General features: G+C 40.1%; 1 protein-coding gene across 11 annotated transcripts in view; it reads left to right on the forward strand.

Annotated features, from left to right (window-relative positions):
- Positions 1-17989, forward strand: part of Rapgef2 (Rap guanine nucleotide exchange factor 2) — a 299442-nt gene that overhangs the window by 259121 nt on the left and 22332 nt on the right. For 9 of the 11 annotated variants that reach the window (XM_017803518.2, XM_029556717.1, XM_008854327.3 and 6 more), the window contains 6 exons: positions 2292-2675; positions 6815-7026; positions 7110-7233; positions 7802-7825; positions 8914-9137; positions 10481-10681. In XM_017803518.2, the coding sequence (XP_017659007.1) occupies positions 2292-2675; positions 6815-7026; positions 7110-7233; positions 7802-7825; positions 8914-9137; positions 10481-10681 (1169 nt within the window). The remainder of the gene's footprint in view (positions 1-2291; positions 2676-6814; positions 7027-7109; positions 7234-7801; positions 7826-8913; positions 9138-10480; positions 10682-17989) is intronic. The other 2 variants (XM_017803520.2, XM_017803521.2) reach the window with 1 other exon arrangement.

A 17989-nucleotide genomic window follows, 5' to 3' on the forward strand; every position in this document is an offset into this window, starting at 1 on the left:
GGCCAGAGCAGGGTGTTATATCCCCTGAAACTGGAGTTATGGATGGTTGTTAGCTGCCATGTGGGTGATGAGAACTGAATTCAGGTCCTCTTCAAGAGCAGCCAATGCTCTTGACCACCCTTAATGGATTTGTTTATCCCTGTTCAAAACTACATGGCCATCTAAGAGAACACTTTGTGTGTATTACTTTGTTTTTTATAGCACTGGTGATTAAGCCCCTGGCCTTGAACCTAACCATGAACTCCACCACTGAGCCACATCTTTTAAGGATACTTTTAGGGGTTTGTAAATGACTAAATGCCCTGCAGGTTAAAATTAGAAAGTTTTCCCACTTCACTGTACACAGCTGGGTGTAATATGTGCGCATCATAGAAGAGTTCTTAACCTAGTCCAGAGCACTATGACCTGAAGGTTAGTATTAACAGCAGTGTTTGAGTAGGAACTGCTGCACACCTGGCTGTTGGAGCAGGAAACAAGGGACACTCCTGGAGCTGCTCTCCTTGGTTATGAATATTCACAAGCACATCTTCTGATCATCCTCTAGTGTTTGCCGTGCAAATCTTCCTTTCCCCAGAACTGCCATAGTTTAGACAGAGAAGTCTGCGATGGTGTGATTCACTGATAGCATCTATTAATACTACCTGTGGAAAATACTTAACTCTAGATCCAAACCTTGTTTCTTGGACCTTGGTCTTTGTAGCATAAATGCTTGTATCATAGACATTACTTGCAAGAAAACATTGACCTGGTACTTTACATTGTCTTCAGTGATTATTCACATTGTTAGGTTATACCCAAATCACAGATAAGCGAAAGCTTCAAAAGTAGCTGAACTTTTGCTGTCATATAACTTAATCATACACTGAATAAAAATTAATCGATAAATAACATTTTCTGTTTTTTATGGAATATGGTGGTGTTCCTCACTTTTACATGATATGGATCTAAACCCTGACTTCCAAAACCTGTGTTTTCTTGCCATTCTTTGCTGTGCTTGCTTTTTTTTCCAGCCCCAACACTGGTAAATAGTTTTAGGTCGGGTTCCTTTGAATGTACATTGTTAGTCAGTAGTCGTGGTGGAGTCCTACAGATCTCCATGGAGTATAAAATTCATGATTCCCATTCATTCATTATTCAAGAAAGTTACAGATGGATGCTGACAGAGTTTCATGGGTAATCACACTGGAGAACAGCAATCTGTGAATGTCAAGGGATGGGGTATATTCTGTTGTAAGTCTTTGTGAGATATGCAAATGACCAGTTTAGCAGGACCTCTGCTGTGACTGTTCTATTTCTTCATTTATAGAATTTCACTGGAGAAAGCTTCTGCCTATCAAAAGAACAGAGGTGGTGGGAACCACAGAGTACACATTTGAACGCTGTTTTCAGCAAGTTCCTTAAAAAAAGAAAGCCACACTAACTCTGTGTTATGTCCACATTAACCAGCCATTGGGCTTTAGATGCCTTTTTCTTCTTCTGATAGAGCAGGGTGATACCTGCCCCATTTCTCTGGAGAGTTTCATGAAAATAAAAATCTGTTTTAGGATCAAATAGAGAAAATATTTCTCTTTTTTCCAGTTTTTCAATTATTTATTTGTATGTACATGTATGCATGTGCCTGATGTGTTTGTGTGAATGCATGTATCATGGCACACATGAAGAGGTCAGAGGACAACTTTATGGAGCCAGTTCTCTCCTCTCTACCTTACATGGGTTCTGGGTATCAAACTTAGGTCTCTAAGCTTGTGCAGCAGATGTCTTTGCCCTCTGAGGCATCTCGCCAGCCCAGCTTTTAGGTGTCTTAAGCATTTGAGTAAATAATAGCTTGAATTGAGCTAATGTGGGCCCAGCAGTTTTCAGATTCCCTGTTCACTCTGGGAAAATGAATGATGGCCTGAGTCTGATCTTTCCTGCATCCTTCCTTTGGTTCTGAGCCTCTGTGTAATCAGAAAAATAGCTCTTTTCTGTCACCTTTGGCAAAAAGGTAAAATCATTTCAATGGCTTAAAACGAGAAAAATGAACCCCGTGATTGGCACAAAGGAGATTCCTGTGGTTTGTTCAGTTCCATCGGCCTGCTGGGTAGGTGATTGTGTCTCCTAGTGATGCTGTGATCAGGTGACACTGTGGCCTGTTGGCTGGAGCACTGCCCTTCCTGGGTGAAGAGAAATCCTCCATCACTCACTCTGTGTACCCACCCCCAACCCCCTATAAGAGGCAGCAATGCCCCGGAAGGAAACTCACAAGGCTTGCTGCTGCTCAGCTTGACATCTGACACATTTGTTTCTCACAGGTACTATCTGAAAAACAATATGGAAACAGAAACACTGTGCTCAGATGAGGATGCTCAGGAGCTACTGCGAGAGAGCCAAATCTCCCTCCTTCAGCTCAGCACTGTGGAGGTGGCCACACAGCTCTCAATGAGAAATTTTGAACTCTTCCGCAACATTGAACCTACTGAATACATAGATGATTTATTTAAACTCAAGTCAAAAACCAGCTGTGCCAACCTGAAGAAATTTGAGGAAGTCATTAACCAGGAAACATTTTGGGTGGCTTCTGAAATTCTGAGAGAGACAAACCAGCTGAAGAGGATGAAGATCATTAAGCACTTCATCAAGATTGCACTGCACTGTAGGGAATGCAAGAATTTTAACTCAATGTTTGCAATTATCAGGTAAGAGCATGTCTGTCCTAAGATGCAGGTAAATTTGCAGATTAGAAACATCTCAATCTAGACTATCATGTCATTACATAATGGAGCAGTTCATAATTGATGTGTGTTTGTGTGTCTGTCTGTGTGATTCAGTGCAACATTTAAAGCCTCAAGCACACTAGGCTGTGATTGACTCATAATGAGCAGTTCTTTCTTTCTGATTCTTTATTTTTTTTTTTTTCCTGGAGGGTGGTTTGGGGTGTTGACAAAATTTCTCTATGGTAGCCCAAGCTGGTCCGGAACTCGGGATCCTCTTTCTTCTTCCTCCCAAGTGCCAGGATTACAGGTATATGCTACCATGCGCTACTGCTATGTTTCTTATTCCTTTATTTAAAATCTCTTGGTGGCTGGGAGGTAGCACAATGGGTAAAGTGCTTAGTATGTAAGAATGAGGATCTGAGTTCAGATCCCAGCACCCACATAAAAGCCAATAGTGGTGTGGCTGGGGTAACCCCAGTAATGGGGAGGCAAAAACAGGTAGATCCTGGGGGCTCATTGGACAGCCAGTCTACTGGAAATGGTGAGCTTCAGGTGTAGTGAGACTCTGTCTCAGAAATTAAGGTGGAGAGTGATAGAGGAAGATGCCCAGTGTTGACCTCTGACCTCCACATGCACTCAGGTATCTGCATCGATACACACATACACACACACACACACACACACACACACACACACATACACCGGGTTCCAATCCCAGCACCCATGTGGCAGCTAACAGCTGTCTGTAACTCCAGTTCCAGGGGATCCAAAGGCCTCTCTGTCCTTGCGGGCATTGCCTGACATGGGTGCACTTACCTATATGCAAGCAATGCACTCATACACATAAAAATAATAAAATATTAAAAAAATAAATAAAAAATTTTAGATGTTTAAAAAAATCTCTCATGCTGACTTGTAGATAAGGATAGTCTGCATCCACAGCACATCCCTTTTTTTCTTTTTTCACTCTGGCCTCTGACAAGTATTTGAATTTCTCTGAACATCAGTCACTTTCTCTATAAAATAACAGTGCTCACAAAGAATATCAAAATTAGGTGATACGTATGTGGGATTGTACAAGATAGCACAAAGCAGATGTTCAGTGCTAACTTTCTTCCCTTTCTGTGCTTAGACTGGGACTGGAGGGAATGCAAATGGGAACAGTTAACATTGGCAGCTTAAATCTTTAATTAAGGGTTTTCCTCTGCCAAACTGGTCTGTGGGCATGTTTGTGAGGCATTTTCTTGATTGTTAATTGATGTGGGAGGGTCCAGGCCACTGGGCAGTGCCATCCCAGGCAGGTGGGCCTGGGCTGTGTAAGAAAGTAGCTGAGCAAGTTAGGGGAAGCAAGTCAGCAAGCAGACTCCTCCATGGTCTCTGCTTCAGTTCCTGCCCCAGTTGCTGCCTTGGTAATGCCTAGGATGTAAGATGAAACAAAGTCTTTCCTCCCCAAGATGCTTTTAGTCAGTGTTTTATCACAGCAATAGAAAGTAACTGGGACAGTGTTACAAATGATTATTAGTCATTCTCTCCATCTGGGAGTCTTCGTACTTGTAGCTACTATAATTTTTATTATGTTAGAACATTTGCCCAGCTTTTTTTTTTTTTAATCAAATGCCTGTTATAAGCCAGACACTGTTCTTTGTGTCTTAGATTGGTGCAAAAGGAATTGCAGACTGTGAATTTTAAATCATTATAACTAGGCTCAAACACACCTTTACAATCAAAATAGGAACCATTACAATCAATGTATTTTTGGCAATGAAACATATTTGTCTATTCCTGTACCATAAAAATGCATGCTTTAGGATTCAGCTGATTCTTAGAAAGTATATTCTGCGTCCTGCTGGTTATGGAAATGTTTTTCCCTGCACAAAGTTGTCCAAGTGCTTGAAGAAGTGGTAGTTGGCTGGAGAGAGGCCAGATGAATATGGTGGATGAGGAAAACCTTTGTTCAGCTTTGACAGTGCAGCGTGTGGTCAGGTGTCATCCTGGAGGAGAATCCGGCCCTTTCTGTGGAGTTTTGGCGTGGCAGGTGTTGCAGTTTTCAGTGTGTCTCATTCACTTGCTGAGCACACTTCTTAGCTGTAAGGGTTTCATTGGAATTCAGAAAGCTGCAGTGAATCAGAGCAGCGGACCACTAAACAGTAACCATGACTTTTGGTACAAGTTAGGCATTAGGAAATGCTTTGGAGCTTCATTTAGCCTCTGGGCTAAGCATCGCTGGTCATCCACTTTTTGTCACACATCAGTCTGATTGAGAAAATGACTGTTGTCAAAACAGTGATCTTTTTTAATCTTCAGTCTGTTCTTGAGGCACCACTTGAGCTTTCTTACCTTTCCAATTTGCTTCAATGCCTCATGGTGACTTGAATGGTCCATTTTGAGTTCTTTGCTAAGTTGGTTGCTCTCAGTACCATTGTCAACTCTGATGTACCACCCTACACTCTGCCTCTTCGGGGCTCCCGCCTCCTTGCAAATCTTAGCACTGTTCGTTTATTAGCAGTTCTTGAGCCAGGTCTGTTGTTAATGCTACAAATTGTCTGTACTGCTTTGCAACCTATGTTAAATAAGGAAATCTCTCGAATCTATTTTTTGTCTAATATTTCCATGATATAAAATAAATATCAAAAAATAAAACAAGACATATGCTGGAGGGATGCCTCAGCAGTTAAGAGCACTTGCTGTTCTTCCAGAGGACCTAGGTTCCGTTCCCAGTATCCACATGACAACACAGCAGCTAACAGCCTTCCATAGCTCCAGTTCCAGGGGATCCAACACCCTCTTCTGGCCTATGGTGCACTTGCATACATGAAAGCAAACAATCATACACATAAAAAATATGGTATTTTTTAAAAGAAATGTGCTTTAAAATGATATATAACATAACCACATTTAAGAATGTATCCCAATATCAAACAGCAAATTTCAGCAATGCAAAAACCACAATAACTTTGCACCAACCTAATAGAAAAAAAAATAGTATTTAATCTTTGATTGATTTTTGTTAATGGAGTGCTATTTGACTTTCTGTTATTGTAACAGAACACCTGAGATAATCATTTTATAAAGAAGAAAGGTTTGTTTTGGCTCCCAATTTTAGAAGCTTTTGTCCATAGTCACATCACCCTAATGTGTCTGGGCTTTGAAAAGGTAGCACATCAGAAGCACGTGGTGGAACAAAGCTGTTTACCTTGTAGCTGGACCACAAAGGAATGAGGAAGAGACTGGGAGGAATCTCCTGGCTCCTAATTACGTAGATTGTCTTACTAATCACTCTTCCCACTTTTTTAGAGATAGGGTCTTGCTATGTAGATCAGCTGTTCTCAAACATGTGATCCTCCTGCCTCCACAGTGCTAGAATTACAGATATTGCCACCATGCCAAGCTTAGTTTCCTCTTTAGTCCCTTCACAGCCTCACAATATTATGTGGGCTGGGGACTAAGCCACTAAAGGTCATTGGGACCAGTTCAGATATAAATGATAGAAGACAGTAAATAGGTCAAGAGTGTACACAAGGAAGCTGGGGAGATGGCTCACCCAGCAGGGTACCTAATGCAGTAAGGGTACCTGATGACCTGAGTTCAGTCTCCCCATCCCATGTGGTAGAAAGAGAGAAGTGACTACTCAACTTGTCCTTTGACCTTCATATGTGTGCCATGGGACACATGCCCCCACATACACACACACAAAATAAATGAGTGTAAAAAAATTTTAAGAGAGTGTAAAGGAGTGTAAACTCTAATGGCGTGACTGGGTGTGGTGGTACACGCCTTTAATCCCAGAACGCTGGAGGTGGAGGCAGGTGGAGCTCTGTGAACTGGAGGCAAATCTGGGCTCTCTAGTGAGTTTCAGAGAAGCCAAAGCTGTATAAGATCTAACAAAAAAACCCAAATACTTGAAAGACCAATGGCTTGGACTTGACCTTGATTTGAACTGCTGCTCATTACCCAGGTGCATGGTGAGAACTTCCTGTACCTCCTATAAATTGCTGTGCATATAAAGTTCACATACATAGGTGGTTTATGTCTGTCAAACAAATGATACACCATTGGCTTCCTTGACTTCAGAGGTGATCATTTAATCATGTCTCACTTTTCTCCTCCCTCTGCTCCCCCAGTGGCCTAAACCTTGCACCAGTGGCAAGACTGCGAACCACCTGGGAAAAACTTCCCAATAAATACGAGAAGCTATTCCAGGACCTGCAAGACCTGTTCGATCCTTCCAGAAATATGGCCAAGTACCGCAATGTCCTCAGTGGCCAGAACTTACAGCCTCCCGTCATCCCCCTGTTCCCTGTCATCAAGAAGGACCTCACGTTCCTCCATGAGGGTGAGCATGGGAGGACTCTGTTGGGTCTCATGGGAGCACTGAATGAGCACCATGTAACTTCTTGTTCTTTCTGTCAATTATAGGAAATGACTCAAAAGTTGATGGGCTGGTCAACTTTGAGAAGCTAAGGATGATTGCAAAAGAAATCCGTCATGTTGGCCGAATGGCATCAGTCAACATGGACCCTGCCCTCATGTTCAGGACCCGGTGCGTGAGTTTTTGACGGTGGCACATGTGGGGTTAGAGAGGCTAGGTTAGCTTTCATGAATGAGAAGAATGTAAATCCTTACATTTGCAGGATGACAGGAGTTCTGTTGGGATGTGTCAGAATCACCTAGCCTCGATTTGGAGCACTGTGTCTCATTTGCAGCTGATGCGCACTTGGCAGTCAGGGCAGGGCAGACAGCTTGTCCTTAAACCAGTGTTAGGCACAGTGTTTGTTATTTTTCAGAACACTGGCTGGTAGAGTTAGAACTTCTAACTGAAGAGTGAGCTGAAACAGAATTGTCTTAATAGCCACACAATGGATTTGGATATCAGTGTAGAAAAAACTGATTCTGTGGAGGAAACAAAGTCATTCTTCTGAAACAAAACTACGAAAGTCTTTTAAGCCAGAAAAATGTTTCTAGGGGAGTGTGTGTGAGATGATTATGCAGTTTACTGTTTGTGGGCTTTAGAACTGCCTGTCCAGAAGTCTGGTCCTTGCTTTCTGAGCTGTGATCTCTGTCTCTTTCTACCCCGTGCTTCAATCTCCATGGCTCTCACTTGTATACAGGAAGAAGAAGTGGCGGAGTTTGGGGTAAGTGCGCAAAGCTCAGCCTGTTGCATTGTTTTCTTACCTGCTTTGTTTTCTGACGCTTTGCACTTTTTGCTTTTTTTTTTTTTTTTTTTTTTTTTTATCCCTAGTCACAGCCAACCTGGAAGTCACAATGTGAACCAGGGTAGCCTCAGTCTCGCAGAGATTTTTTTTCTTAACCCTCTTGCTCTAGCAGAATTTCAGATGCAAACTGACTTCAAGTGTAATCTTGGCTTTGCTGAAGTCAGGTCCACAAGAGCTGTAAAATGATGAGTGATTATTCTGAGAAATAGATCAGACATATTTCTTGACTGTCATAATGATTGCATTTTAATATGTTTTGTGTGTTTTGAAATAAAAAGAAAAAAACCAACATGGGTGGGGTGATCTTAGAAGGAAAAAAATGTGCAATTAAAATACTATTGTACAAGTACATAAAAGTAGATCTGTGTGCTGTGAGGCACCCCATGCATTAAAACCAAATTTTCTACAGCTCAACTAACTACTATTTTCCTTCTATATAAATCAGTACTTTTTAAAAATAATTCTTAACAATTCATGTGCTCAATGGTTTCCCTACATTTGTTTACATTTGCATGACTGTTGTATTAACAGATTTACCACATTACTTTAAAAACTTACCACATTCTACCCACATTTTAAAAAAATAATTGGGAGCATTGTAGCTGAGTTTAGCTAGATCTGTATAACACATCCTTTTGGGGGGCAGCAAATTTAATCACATAAATTGTCACTGTGGTAGCTGAGTATCCTTGCATGAGCTTTTATGTACAATTATGTCTGCTGGCTTCTATGAGAGAACGGACTTGAATGCTCTGCGAGGTGAAAAGTGGAAATTGACTAGTTGAAGCAGAACATGTGCCAAACATATATTTATATATGAGCGTATTATATGGTTTCTGAACCAAAACTTTTGTAATCTATATCATTCTGCATTCTCCTGTAACAGTTTGCTTACTGGAATGAGGCGTGTGACCTTTCAAACGTAGAGTATTTACACAGCCTGGCAGTTCAGAGTAGATAGCTCATACGGTGCTTGCATGAGTTGCAGTCTCCTCTTTGTCCTGCAGGTCGCTGAGCCAGGGTAGTGCGAATGCCACAGTGTTAGATGTCGCTCAGACAGGTGGGCATAAAAAGCGGGTACGTCGGAGTTCCTTTCTCAATGCCAAAAAGCTTTATGAAGAAGCCCAAATGGCTCGGAAGGTGAAGCAGTACCTGTCGAACCTGGAGCTGGAGATGGATGAGGAGAGTCTTCAGACGCTGTCGCTACAGTGTGAGCCAGCAACTAGCACATGTGAGTGTCTCCGTAAACCAGCTGCAGACCCTGGGGTGCAGACTGTCCCTGTGCGGACTGTCCCTGTGCGATGGCAGGGGCCTGAGGCACACTGGCCTGTGTCTGTACTTGGCCGGGCCTTCACATCCAGTCACGTTAGTATAAGCAGGTGACACTGGGCTCATGCTGCTTACTCTGGCTTCATCTGGCACAGCCAGTGTATGTGCAGGGGACATGGGGGTGCCTAAGCCTCCAGCTGGCATACCATCTTCTCACAGAAGTTTTCCCAAACTGATGGGCAACCTCGTTAGGGATCACCAGGTCAGAGAAACACAGAACTGGGTGTACTGGCTGCTGGGTGTATCCCCACCCAGACAGCATCCAGCAGCCGCCTACTAAAACATCAAACTGCAACTTAGCCTGTTGTATATGTTTCCAGCCTTGAATTAACTGGCCAGAGACAGAGGCAGGAGAATGGCTTGAGCCCAGAGTTTCAGGTTGCCAGCCTGTCAGCATAATGACATGTCTATTAAAACCAAAAAATAAAAATCTGACCACACTATCCGTGGGGCGCTTGAGTGTCCCAGACCTTGGATTCTGCATGTGTTGTGTTGTTGAGTGCTCTGGATAATGGATACTCGTATAGGACTAGTCCTGTAAACTAGCTCTTCTGTCTACCATGGAGTTGACCTCAGTACAATACTTAAGCAGCATTGGGTATGTTGACTTAGAGAGAATTCTCCACCCTAGGAAGATTTGATTATATTAAATAGATTATAGTTAATAGTGTTATCTCAGATGTGGCAGAGTTTTGCAGCCATTTTAAAGCAATTCTTGATTTTCCTGTTGTAATTTTGACCATATATTTGTCTGTAATGTTTTTTTTAACTTTTATTTACTTTTGTGGAATGGAGGCGCACATGCTATGGTGCATATGTGGGGGTCAGAGGACAACTTGTTCTCTCCTAACACCATGTAGATTCTGGGAATCAAACTTTGCTCATCAGGCTTGGCAGCAAGGGCTTTTACCATCTGAGCCATCTTGCCAGCCATATATTTATGTTTTTAATATACATCTACATAACACTGAAAGTGTCCTCCTTTTTATTTTTTAATTGGTGTTAGCAGCATAATCCTCTTTGGGGGATTACTTATTTCATAAGGTAAATATCTTTGTCCTGCCACAAGTCTCACAGTTTCTGTAACTAGGGTTGTTCACTCCCTTTCTGTTCTTGATAAGGCCAAAGGAGAACAAAAGAAGGAGATGTGCATGTTGAGGAGCGTTGCACATGCTCCAGGTCCTCTCCACTTACTTCCTGACACCTTTGGCTCTGTGTTCTCTTTTCACTCTAAACAATTACCAGTGCCCAAGAATCCTGGTGACAAAAAGCCAGTCAAGTCTGAGACCTCCCCAGTGGCTCCACGAGCAGGGTCACAGCAGAAAGCACAGCCTCAGCAGCCGCAGCCGCAGCCAGCACATAAAGGCGGCCAGGGACTGCAGGTTCCTGCTGTGTCCCTTTACCCTTCACGAAAGAAAGTACCGGTGAAGGATCTGCCACCTTTCGGTAAGTGACCAAAGTCATCTTTTCTTTTGGTGCTGTGCATTGACAGGCTTTTCAGATTGGGAAGACAATATTTATCCTGGATAACATTGACTAATATACTTAAATTTCTCTGTGTCAGTCTTCTTTTTTTTTTAAACAAAATTATTTTACTATTTTTTAAATACAGAAATCACTTTATTGTAATGAACTCACAAATAAAAAGTTCACACAGCTCCTTTAGCATAGCTACTCAAACACTTGCCAAGTCCAAAACTGCATATCTCAGTAAACATATATGCAGTCAAAGTGGCCATGCTGAAGCCCTGGAGCTTCGCTTGAGTTTTACACTGTTCACCATCAGCTACATTTTTACATACCTGTTCACCATACACAGAAAAGAAAAACTGTGACAGAGTTAAAACTAGAAAAACAATTAGCTTTACATCCTCTTTCATGATTCAGGTGTCTTCTACCTACATTCTGTTCTTCCTCATCATCTAACGTGACCCTTTCTTTTTCACCATCCTAAATGTTCTAGTATACCCATATGTACATCTGTTTATGTATATACATGTATACATTATAGGCATATGAAGGAGAACGCCTGGGTTTTTTTCTCTGAAATTGGATAACCTCACTTAGTATTACACATTCTAAGTCCATTTTCCTGCAAATTTTGTGGTTTAATTTTCTTCTTCTTCTTCTTCTTTTTTTTTTTTTTTTTTTTGGTTTGTTTGTTTCTTCTTGAGACAGGGTCTCCCTGTAGTCCCAGGTTGCCTGCCCTTGCTATGTAAACCAGGCTGGCATCTGCCTCTGCCTTTGGAATGCTGGGACTAATGGCATGTGCCACCACACCCAGCTTCATTTTTCTTTAGAGCTGAATAATATCCCACTTTATATATGTACCAGATTTTCATCATTCTGTTACTATACATCTAGATTGGTTATATTTCCCTGCAATAGTGAATAATAATAGTAATAATAATAATAGCAATAGTAGTAAATATAGGGGTACAAATATCTCCATGGTAGGGTATGGGGTTCTCTGGGTAGACACCCAGGAATGAGATAGTGGAATTGTTTGGTAGTTCACTTTTTAATTTTTTGAGGGCCTCCAAACTGATTTCCATAATGGCTGTATTAACTTAGACTTCTACCAGCAGTGAATAAGAGTGCCCCTGTCTGTACATCCTCTCCAACTTTTGCTGTAGGATTTCATAATAATAGTCATTCTGACTAGGGTAGTTTTAATTTGCATTTCCTTGATGGCTATTGATGTTGAACTATTTTCTTAAATAGTTACTGGCCATTTGTGTTTCTTTTTCTGAAGACTGTCTGTTCATTTCATTAGCCCTTTGTTAATTGGCAGTTTCATTTCCTTGGTATTTAATTTCTGCTGTTCTTTGTAAATTCTGGATATTAACCCCTGAATTATAGCTGGTAAAGTTTTCTCTCCCATTCTGTGGGCTGTCTGTGTCCTCTGCAAATAATTCCTGTGTTACTGAAGTTCTGTTCAGAAAGTTCTTGCCTACCCCAGTGTGTTAAAGAGTTTTCCCTATGTTTACATCATAGAAGTTGCAGCATTTTCAGGTTTTAAATTAAGGTCTTTGATCCATTTCAGATTATTCTTGTACAAGGTGAAAGATAAGAATCCAATTTCATTCTTCTGCAGGTGGATATCCAATTTTGCCAGGATCATTTCTTGAATAGGCTATTTACCAGTGTATGTTTTTGCCCATCCTTTGTCAAGAATTAAGTGGACATAGCTTTGTTGGTTTATTTCAGGGTTCTCTATTCTGTTCCATTGGTCTCCCTGTCTAGCCATGCTCTCTTTATCACTATTGCTCTGTAGTGTAATTTGAGGTCAGTTGTGATACCTCTCACTGTGTTCTTATTCTGGCATAGCTTTGGCTATTCATAAGTATAGAATCTTGTCATCTCTAAATAGGGATAGTTTAACTTCTTCCTTTCCTATTTGTATCCCCTTTATGTCTTTCTCTTGTTTAATTGCTGTAGCTAAAATTTCAAGCAACAGAATTAAATGAGAGAAGCAGAGTGGGCACCCTTGCCTTGTTCCTGGTTTTAGCGGAAATACTCTCAGTTTGTCTCCATTTGTTATAATGTTGGCACTAGGAACCTTTGCTGTGTTGAGGTGGGTCAACGTCTTCAGGACTTTATCATGAAGGCACGTTGAACTTTGTCAAATGTCTTTTTGGCACTAATGGAGATGATTATGTGGTTTCTGTACACAAGTCTGTTTATGTGGTCATAATGTATGATCTTCTTAATGTGTTCCTGAATTTGATTTCCAAGGATTTTTTAGAAATGTTTTGCACCTTTGCTCATCAAAGGAATTGAACTGTAGTTTTCTTTTGGGTTGTGTCTTAACCTGGTTTTGGTATTATAATAATGCCAGCTTTATAGAATGAATTTGGTAATGTTCCTCCACTTTCTATTTTGTGTAAGTAGTTAAGAAGAATTGGTATGAGATCTTCCTAAAAATTCTTCTAGGTTTTCTAGCTGTTTAGAATATAACTTTTCAAAGTATTCTGTTATAATGTTCTGTATTTCATTGGACTCTTTGTAATGACACCCTTTTGATCTCTAGTTATTGTCTTCTTCCTCTTTTTTAACATCGGATTGACCAAGGGCTTGTTGATCTTACTTTTTCAAAGATCCAACTCCTGTGTTGATTTTGTGTATTGTTCTTTTAGTCTATATTTCATTATTTTTGTCCCTAATCTTTGTTATTTCTTGCCATCTACAGGGTTTTGGATTGGCTACTTGTTATCTTTCAAGAGTCTTGAGATGCATCATTGGATTGTTTATTTCATATCTTTCAGGTTTTTTTTTTTTTTTTTTAAATGTGAGTGCTTCTCTCTATAAACTTAACTCTTGGGACTGCCTTGGCCGTAGTCTAGAGGTACTAATAAGCTATGTTCTCATTATCATTTATCTGTAGGAATTTTTACTGTCCTCTCTGATTTCTTGGATGGCTGTCTGTTCATTCAAAAAGGTATTATTTAGTTGCCAAATGTTTTTGCCGTTTCTGTAGTTTCTCTAGCTTTCTTTCATTGCATTGTGGTCGAGCTATCTCAATTTTTTTTTTTTTTTGAGACTTGATTTGTGTCATATGATATGATCAGTTTTGATGAAGGTTCCATGTGTTGCTGAAGAAAATTTTTATTCCCAATCTATTAGGTTTTGTGCACGTGTGCGTGCACATGTGTGTGTGTGTGTGTGTGTGTATAGTTCAGTTGATGAATAGTGTGTTTTAGCTCTGAAGTTTATTCACTTGTTTTTAGTTTGGAACACCTATCTAAATGTGAGAATGGGGTATTGAAGTTCCCCACTATTATATATCAGGACCTATGTGGTCTTTTATACTTTTATATCATCCTGAATTTTTCCCTTTATTGATATGTAGTGGTCTGCTTGATCTCATCTAATTAGTTTTGGTTTGAAGTTTTCCTGATACAAGGATAGCTACAACTGCTTATTTATGATTTCCATTCGTTTGATAGTTTGTTTACCATCTTTTGGTAGTGAGTTTGCTGGTATTTTTGCTAGCTATGTGTATTTCTTGCAGACAACATAGAGATTTTGCTTTTATAATCTAGTCCATTAGTCTGTTTTTTAAAATATATTTTTTGTTGCATGTTTGTGCATTTCATAAAATACACCTTGATAATTTAGACCCCCTTCTCCTATTTGCACCTCCTCTAACACCCCCTCCCCAGCTTTTATGCATTCTGTCATGTATGTTAAGGCCTATGGAATCAGGTTTCTGTCCCCAGATGTCCTTCAGTGGGAGTTCATCCACTGGAGCCTGATCAGCCTATCCAGCATCACTCCCTTAAAGAAGACCAACTCTCCTTCACCCAACAGTGATCAGGTACCAACAGTTCCTTAGCTAAGATCGGAATTTCTTACTCATTTCCCCAGCTCCGTACTAGGTTTTTGTCTAGTTTGACTTTGCATGGGTCTTGTCCATGCTGTTACATGATTGGATGAATTTGTGTTTAATTTCTTGAGTTCCTTATGTATTCTGAGTGTTTGTCCTTGTCAAATAACTAGCTGGCAAAAGGTGATCATCATTCTGTAGAAATAGTTTCTCATCTAACCATTTTCATTTGTCATAGCAGTGCAAGGGGGTAAAATAGAGACTTCACATTTAGTAACTTAAGTATTAACAGGTACAGAAGTTGTTTTGTCCATATACATTATTTAAGCTCATTTTGCCTTTTGATCAATGAATTGCAGAAATTTAGGCAGAATGTTTTTAAATTAAATTATTTGTCTGAGGTCCTAGAGAAGTGACTTAGCAGGTAAGAACCCTGGCTGCTCTTGCAGATCTGGGTTCAGTTCCCAGCTTCCACATGGTGGCTAATAACCATCCAAAACTCCAGTTCCATGGGATGCAAGAATTGCATGACATGGGTGTACTTACCTGTAGGCAAAACGCTCATACGTATAAAATGAATAAAGAAATAAATAATAAAAATAATTTGCTAGGGATGATTTTTCTTTTTTTCTATTTTTGTATTGTTAAGAGTCAAGCCACCGATCTTGCATATGCTAGGCAATACAGATAGATTCTTGCTTGTCAATTGAAGGTGGATTCTTATTTGTTGATTGGTGGATTTTGTTTGTGGATTGAAGAGAGATTCTTACTTGTCAATTGAAGGTGGATTATGAGGTGTTGGTCACTAATTCTGTAATATAGGAGCTAGAAGAATACAACTAATGTCTAAGCATTAAGGAATGAAGTCCTGTCTTCTCATACATTACAAGTAACTCTCTTTTATATGAATATATAACAGGATAGTTTTTTCATAAATACTCCTTGTTTCTGAATATATGTAGATGAAAACAGAATGAAAATAAAATTTTTAATGGCTCAAAGTTAGTAATACCTCGTTCCCACACTCTTTTCAGGACTTGACCCGAGGCAGAACACCGCACCTGTGTTCTCCTTCACTGTGTTCCTCCTCTTGATCGCCAAGTGTTTTGTTTGTTGAGTTTGTGGGGGAGAACAAGGAGAGAATATTCACTTGACATAGTTCCCCTTTCAAACACTTGTCTTCATCTTGTGACAAATTGAATTACATACTTCTCTATTTTCTGTTTCCAATTTGCATAAATTCCTGAATCTTCTGCTGTGTGATTCTAGATCCTCTTCTGTGCCAAACTTTTCATATGAAAGACTGTCAGTCTTTTTAATCTAGAAATGCCCTATTAGCTATATTTAATATAAGGTAGGTGTTCCTGAATATAAAGCTCTCCCAGTTTCTCAAAGACAATGTCTCTCAAAATGTCTTTTAGGTTCATTTGAATTCATAAGTCTTTTTAATGTGGCTGAAATATCACCTGTCATCTTAAGATACTAAATTTAAGGGATTTAAAGTCACATTATAAAAAGTAATAATTGAAAGATATTGAGAAGTTTCTTCCTCATTCTATCACAGGAAGTAGTTTTGTTCTAAATAACTTCCAGCATCTTGTATCTTGGTAAAAGTCATGTGCTGACGCATACATGTAATCCCAGCACTCGGGAGGCAGAGGCAGGTGGATCTCTGTGAGGTTGAAGCCAGCCTGGTCTACATATCAAGCTCCAGGCCAGCTGGGGCTACAGGGAAATGCTGTCTCAAAAAGACCAAAAAGAATAGTTATTACTAGAACTACTTTTAAAGCACCAAGCATAGCTGTCATAAATGTGTGTGTAACTTTCAACACATTCATGAAATGCTATGAGGTAAAAGTTGAGAATTACTTCTTAATTTGTGAAATACTTTTGAATTTAACATTTACTATTTTGAATTAAATATTAGATATATTTTTCTCCAAAATCAATCATCCTATTATTTGCAACAATTGGGTATACATAGGAATAGATAAGGACAGTTTTTGATACCTGATTTGGAGATTAGAACATCTTTAAATATTTTAAATGATTCATCTACTAGTTCAAATTTAAGCTTTATATAATGTGAGTACAATGAAGACTCTAATACAGGAAATCTAGTCTGACAAAAAATGTGCATAATGCTGGCCCTGGAAACATTTTCTAAAGTAAAATTATCCATTCATGACTAGTGCGATAGCTCAGCATTTAAGGGCACTTGTTCCAAGCCTTATGAGTTGAGTTCTAACTCCTGCAAGTTATCCTCTAATCTCTACACAGGTGCAGCACACACACACACACACACACACACACACACACACACACACTCCCACTAAATAGGGTGGGTTTTGTTTTGTTTTGTTTTTTCCAATCTTCAGAGACACCTTTATTCCATTTTCATATCCTTTAGAAAACCTTCCTTGAGGGATTGCTCTCCTTTGATGCTGCTTTCTCTTCCTAGCATGTCCCTGCAGGAAGTCTCTCTTGGCTCCTTGGTTGGAATCCCATGCCTGCTCCAACTGGAAAAGTCCTACCTCCCAGGCCACTCTTCCAGGAGGCCTGGGCTAAGTCCTTTCCCAAAGCTTAATCTCTACCCTCCTGCCAGGTGGAGAAGACAGACCCAATGCAGACATTTGTCATAGCTTTTTTATTTTTTTTTTATGTGTATAAGTGTATTGCTTGCTACATGTGTATAAGTACACCTCTGTCATGCAATGCTATGGAGGTCAGAAGAAGGTTCCGGATCCCCTGGAACTGGAGTTACAGATGGTTGTTAGCCACCATGTGGATGCTGGGATTCAAACCCAGGTCCTCTGTAGAAACAGCACTCCCAACCACTGAGTCATCTCTCCAGCCCTTGTCATAGCTCTTGAAGAGCTATGTTCCATGTTCCAGCCTTTCCTACCCATACATCTCTTCCTCAATAGGCAGTAACTATTTAGAGAACAAGGATAATTTTTTTCTAGGTAAATAATTTGTTGAGGCTTTCATACATGCATATAAGGTGTTTTGATCAAATCTATGCCCACTCCCTCCCTTCCAACTCCTCCCATATCTCCCCATCACTTTTTTCTGACAACTTCATGTAGTCTTTCTTCTTCTTTGATTTATTTATTTATTTTCATGGGGCTTTCGGCTACTCTGACATTCCCCCCTCTGGAGCGGTAACCCTAAAATGTTTTAAGGATTAGATTCAGGCTCCCAAATACTTTCAACATTTTTGGCCTTTGGAACAGAGTATGTTGCTAAGACGCCCAAGGACATTTTGACTTTTAGCCAAGAAACTGGCTACTTTTCTTTGGGGTCTTTTTACCTTAACTGCCTAGCCAGTTCTTACCTCCTATTCTTATCACACCATCCTCTGATGTGGTTACCCAAATTGCCAATAGGGAATAGGGTCGCAGACCACTCTGGCTTCTTCCATG

Source organism: Nannospalax galili, unplaced genomic scaffold (genome assembly GCF_000622305.1).
Source record: "Nannospalax galili isolate Female #2095 unplaced genomic scaffold, S.galili_v1.0 scaffold305, whole genome shotgun sequence".
Taxonomy (NCBI): Eukaryota; Metazoa; Chordata; class Mammalia; order Rodentia; family Spalacidae; genus Nannospalax; species Nannospalax galili.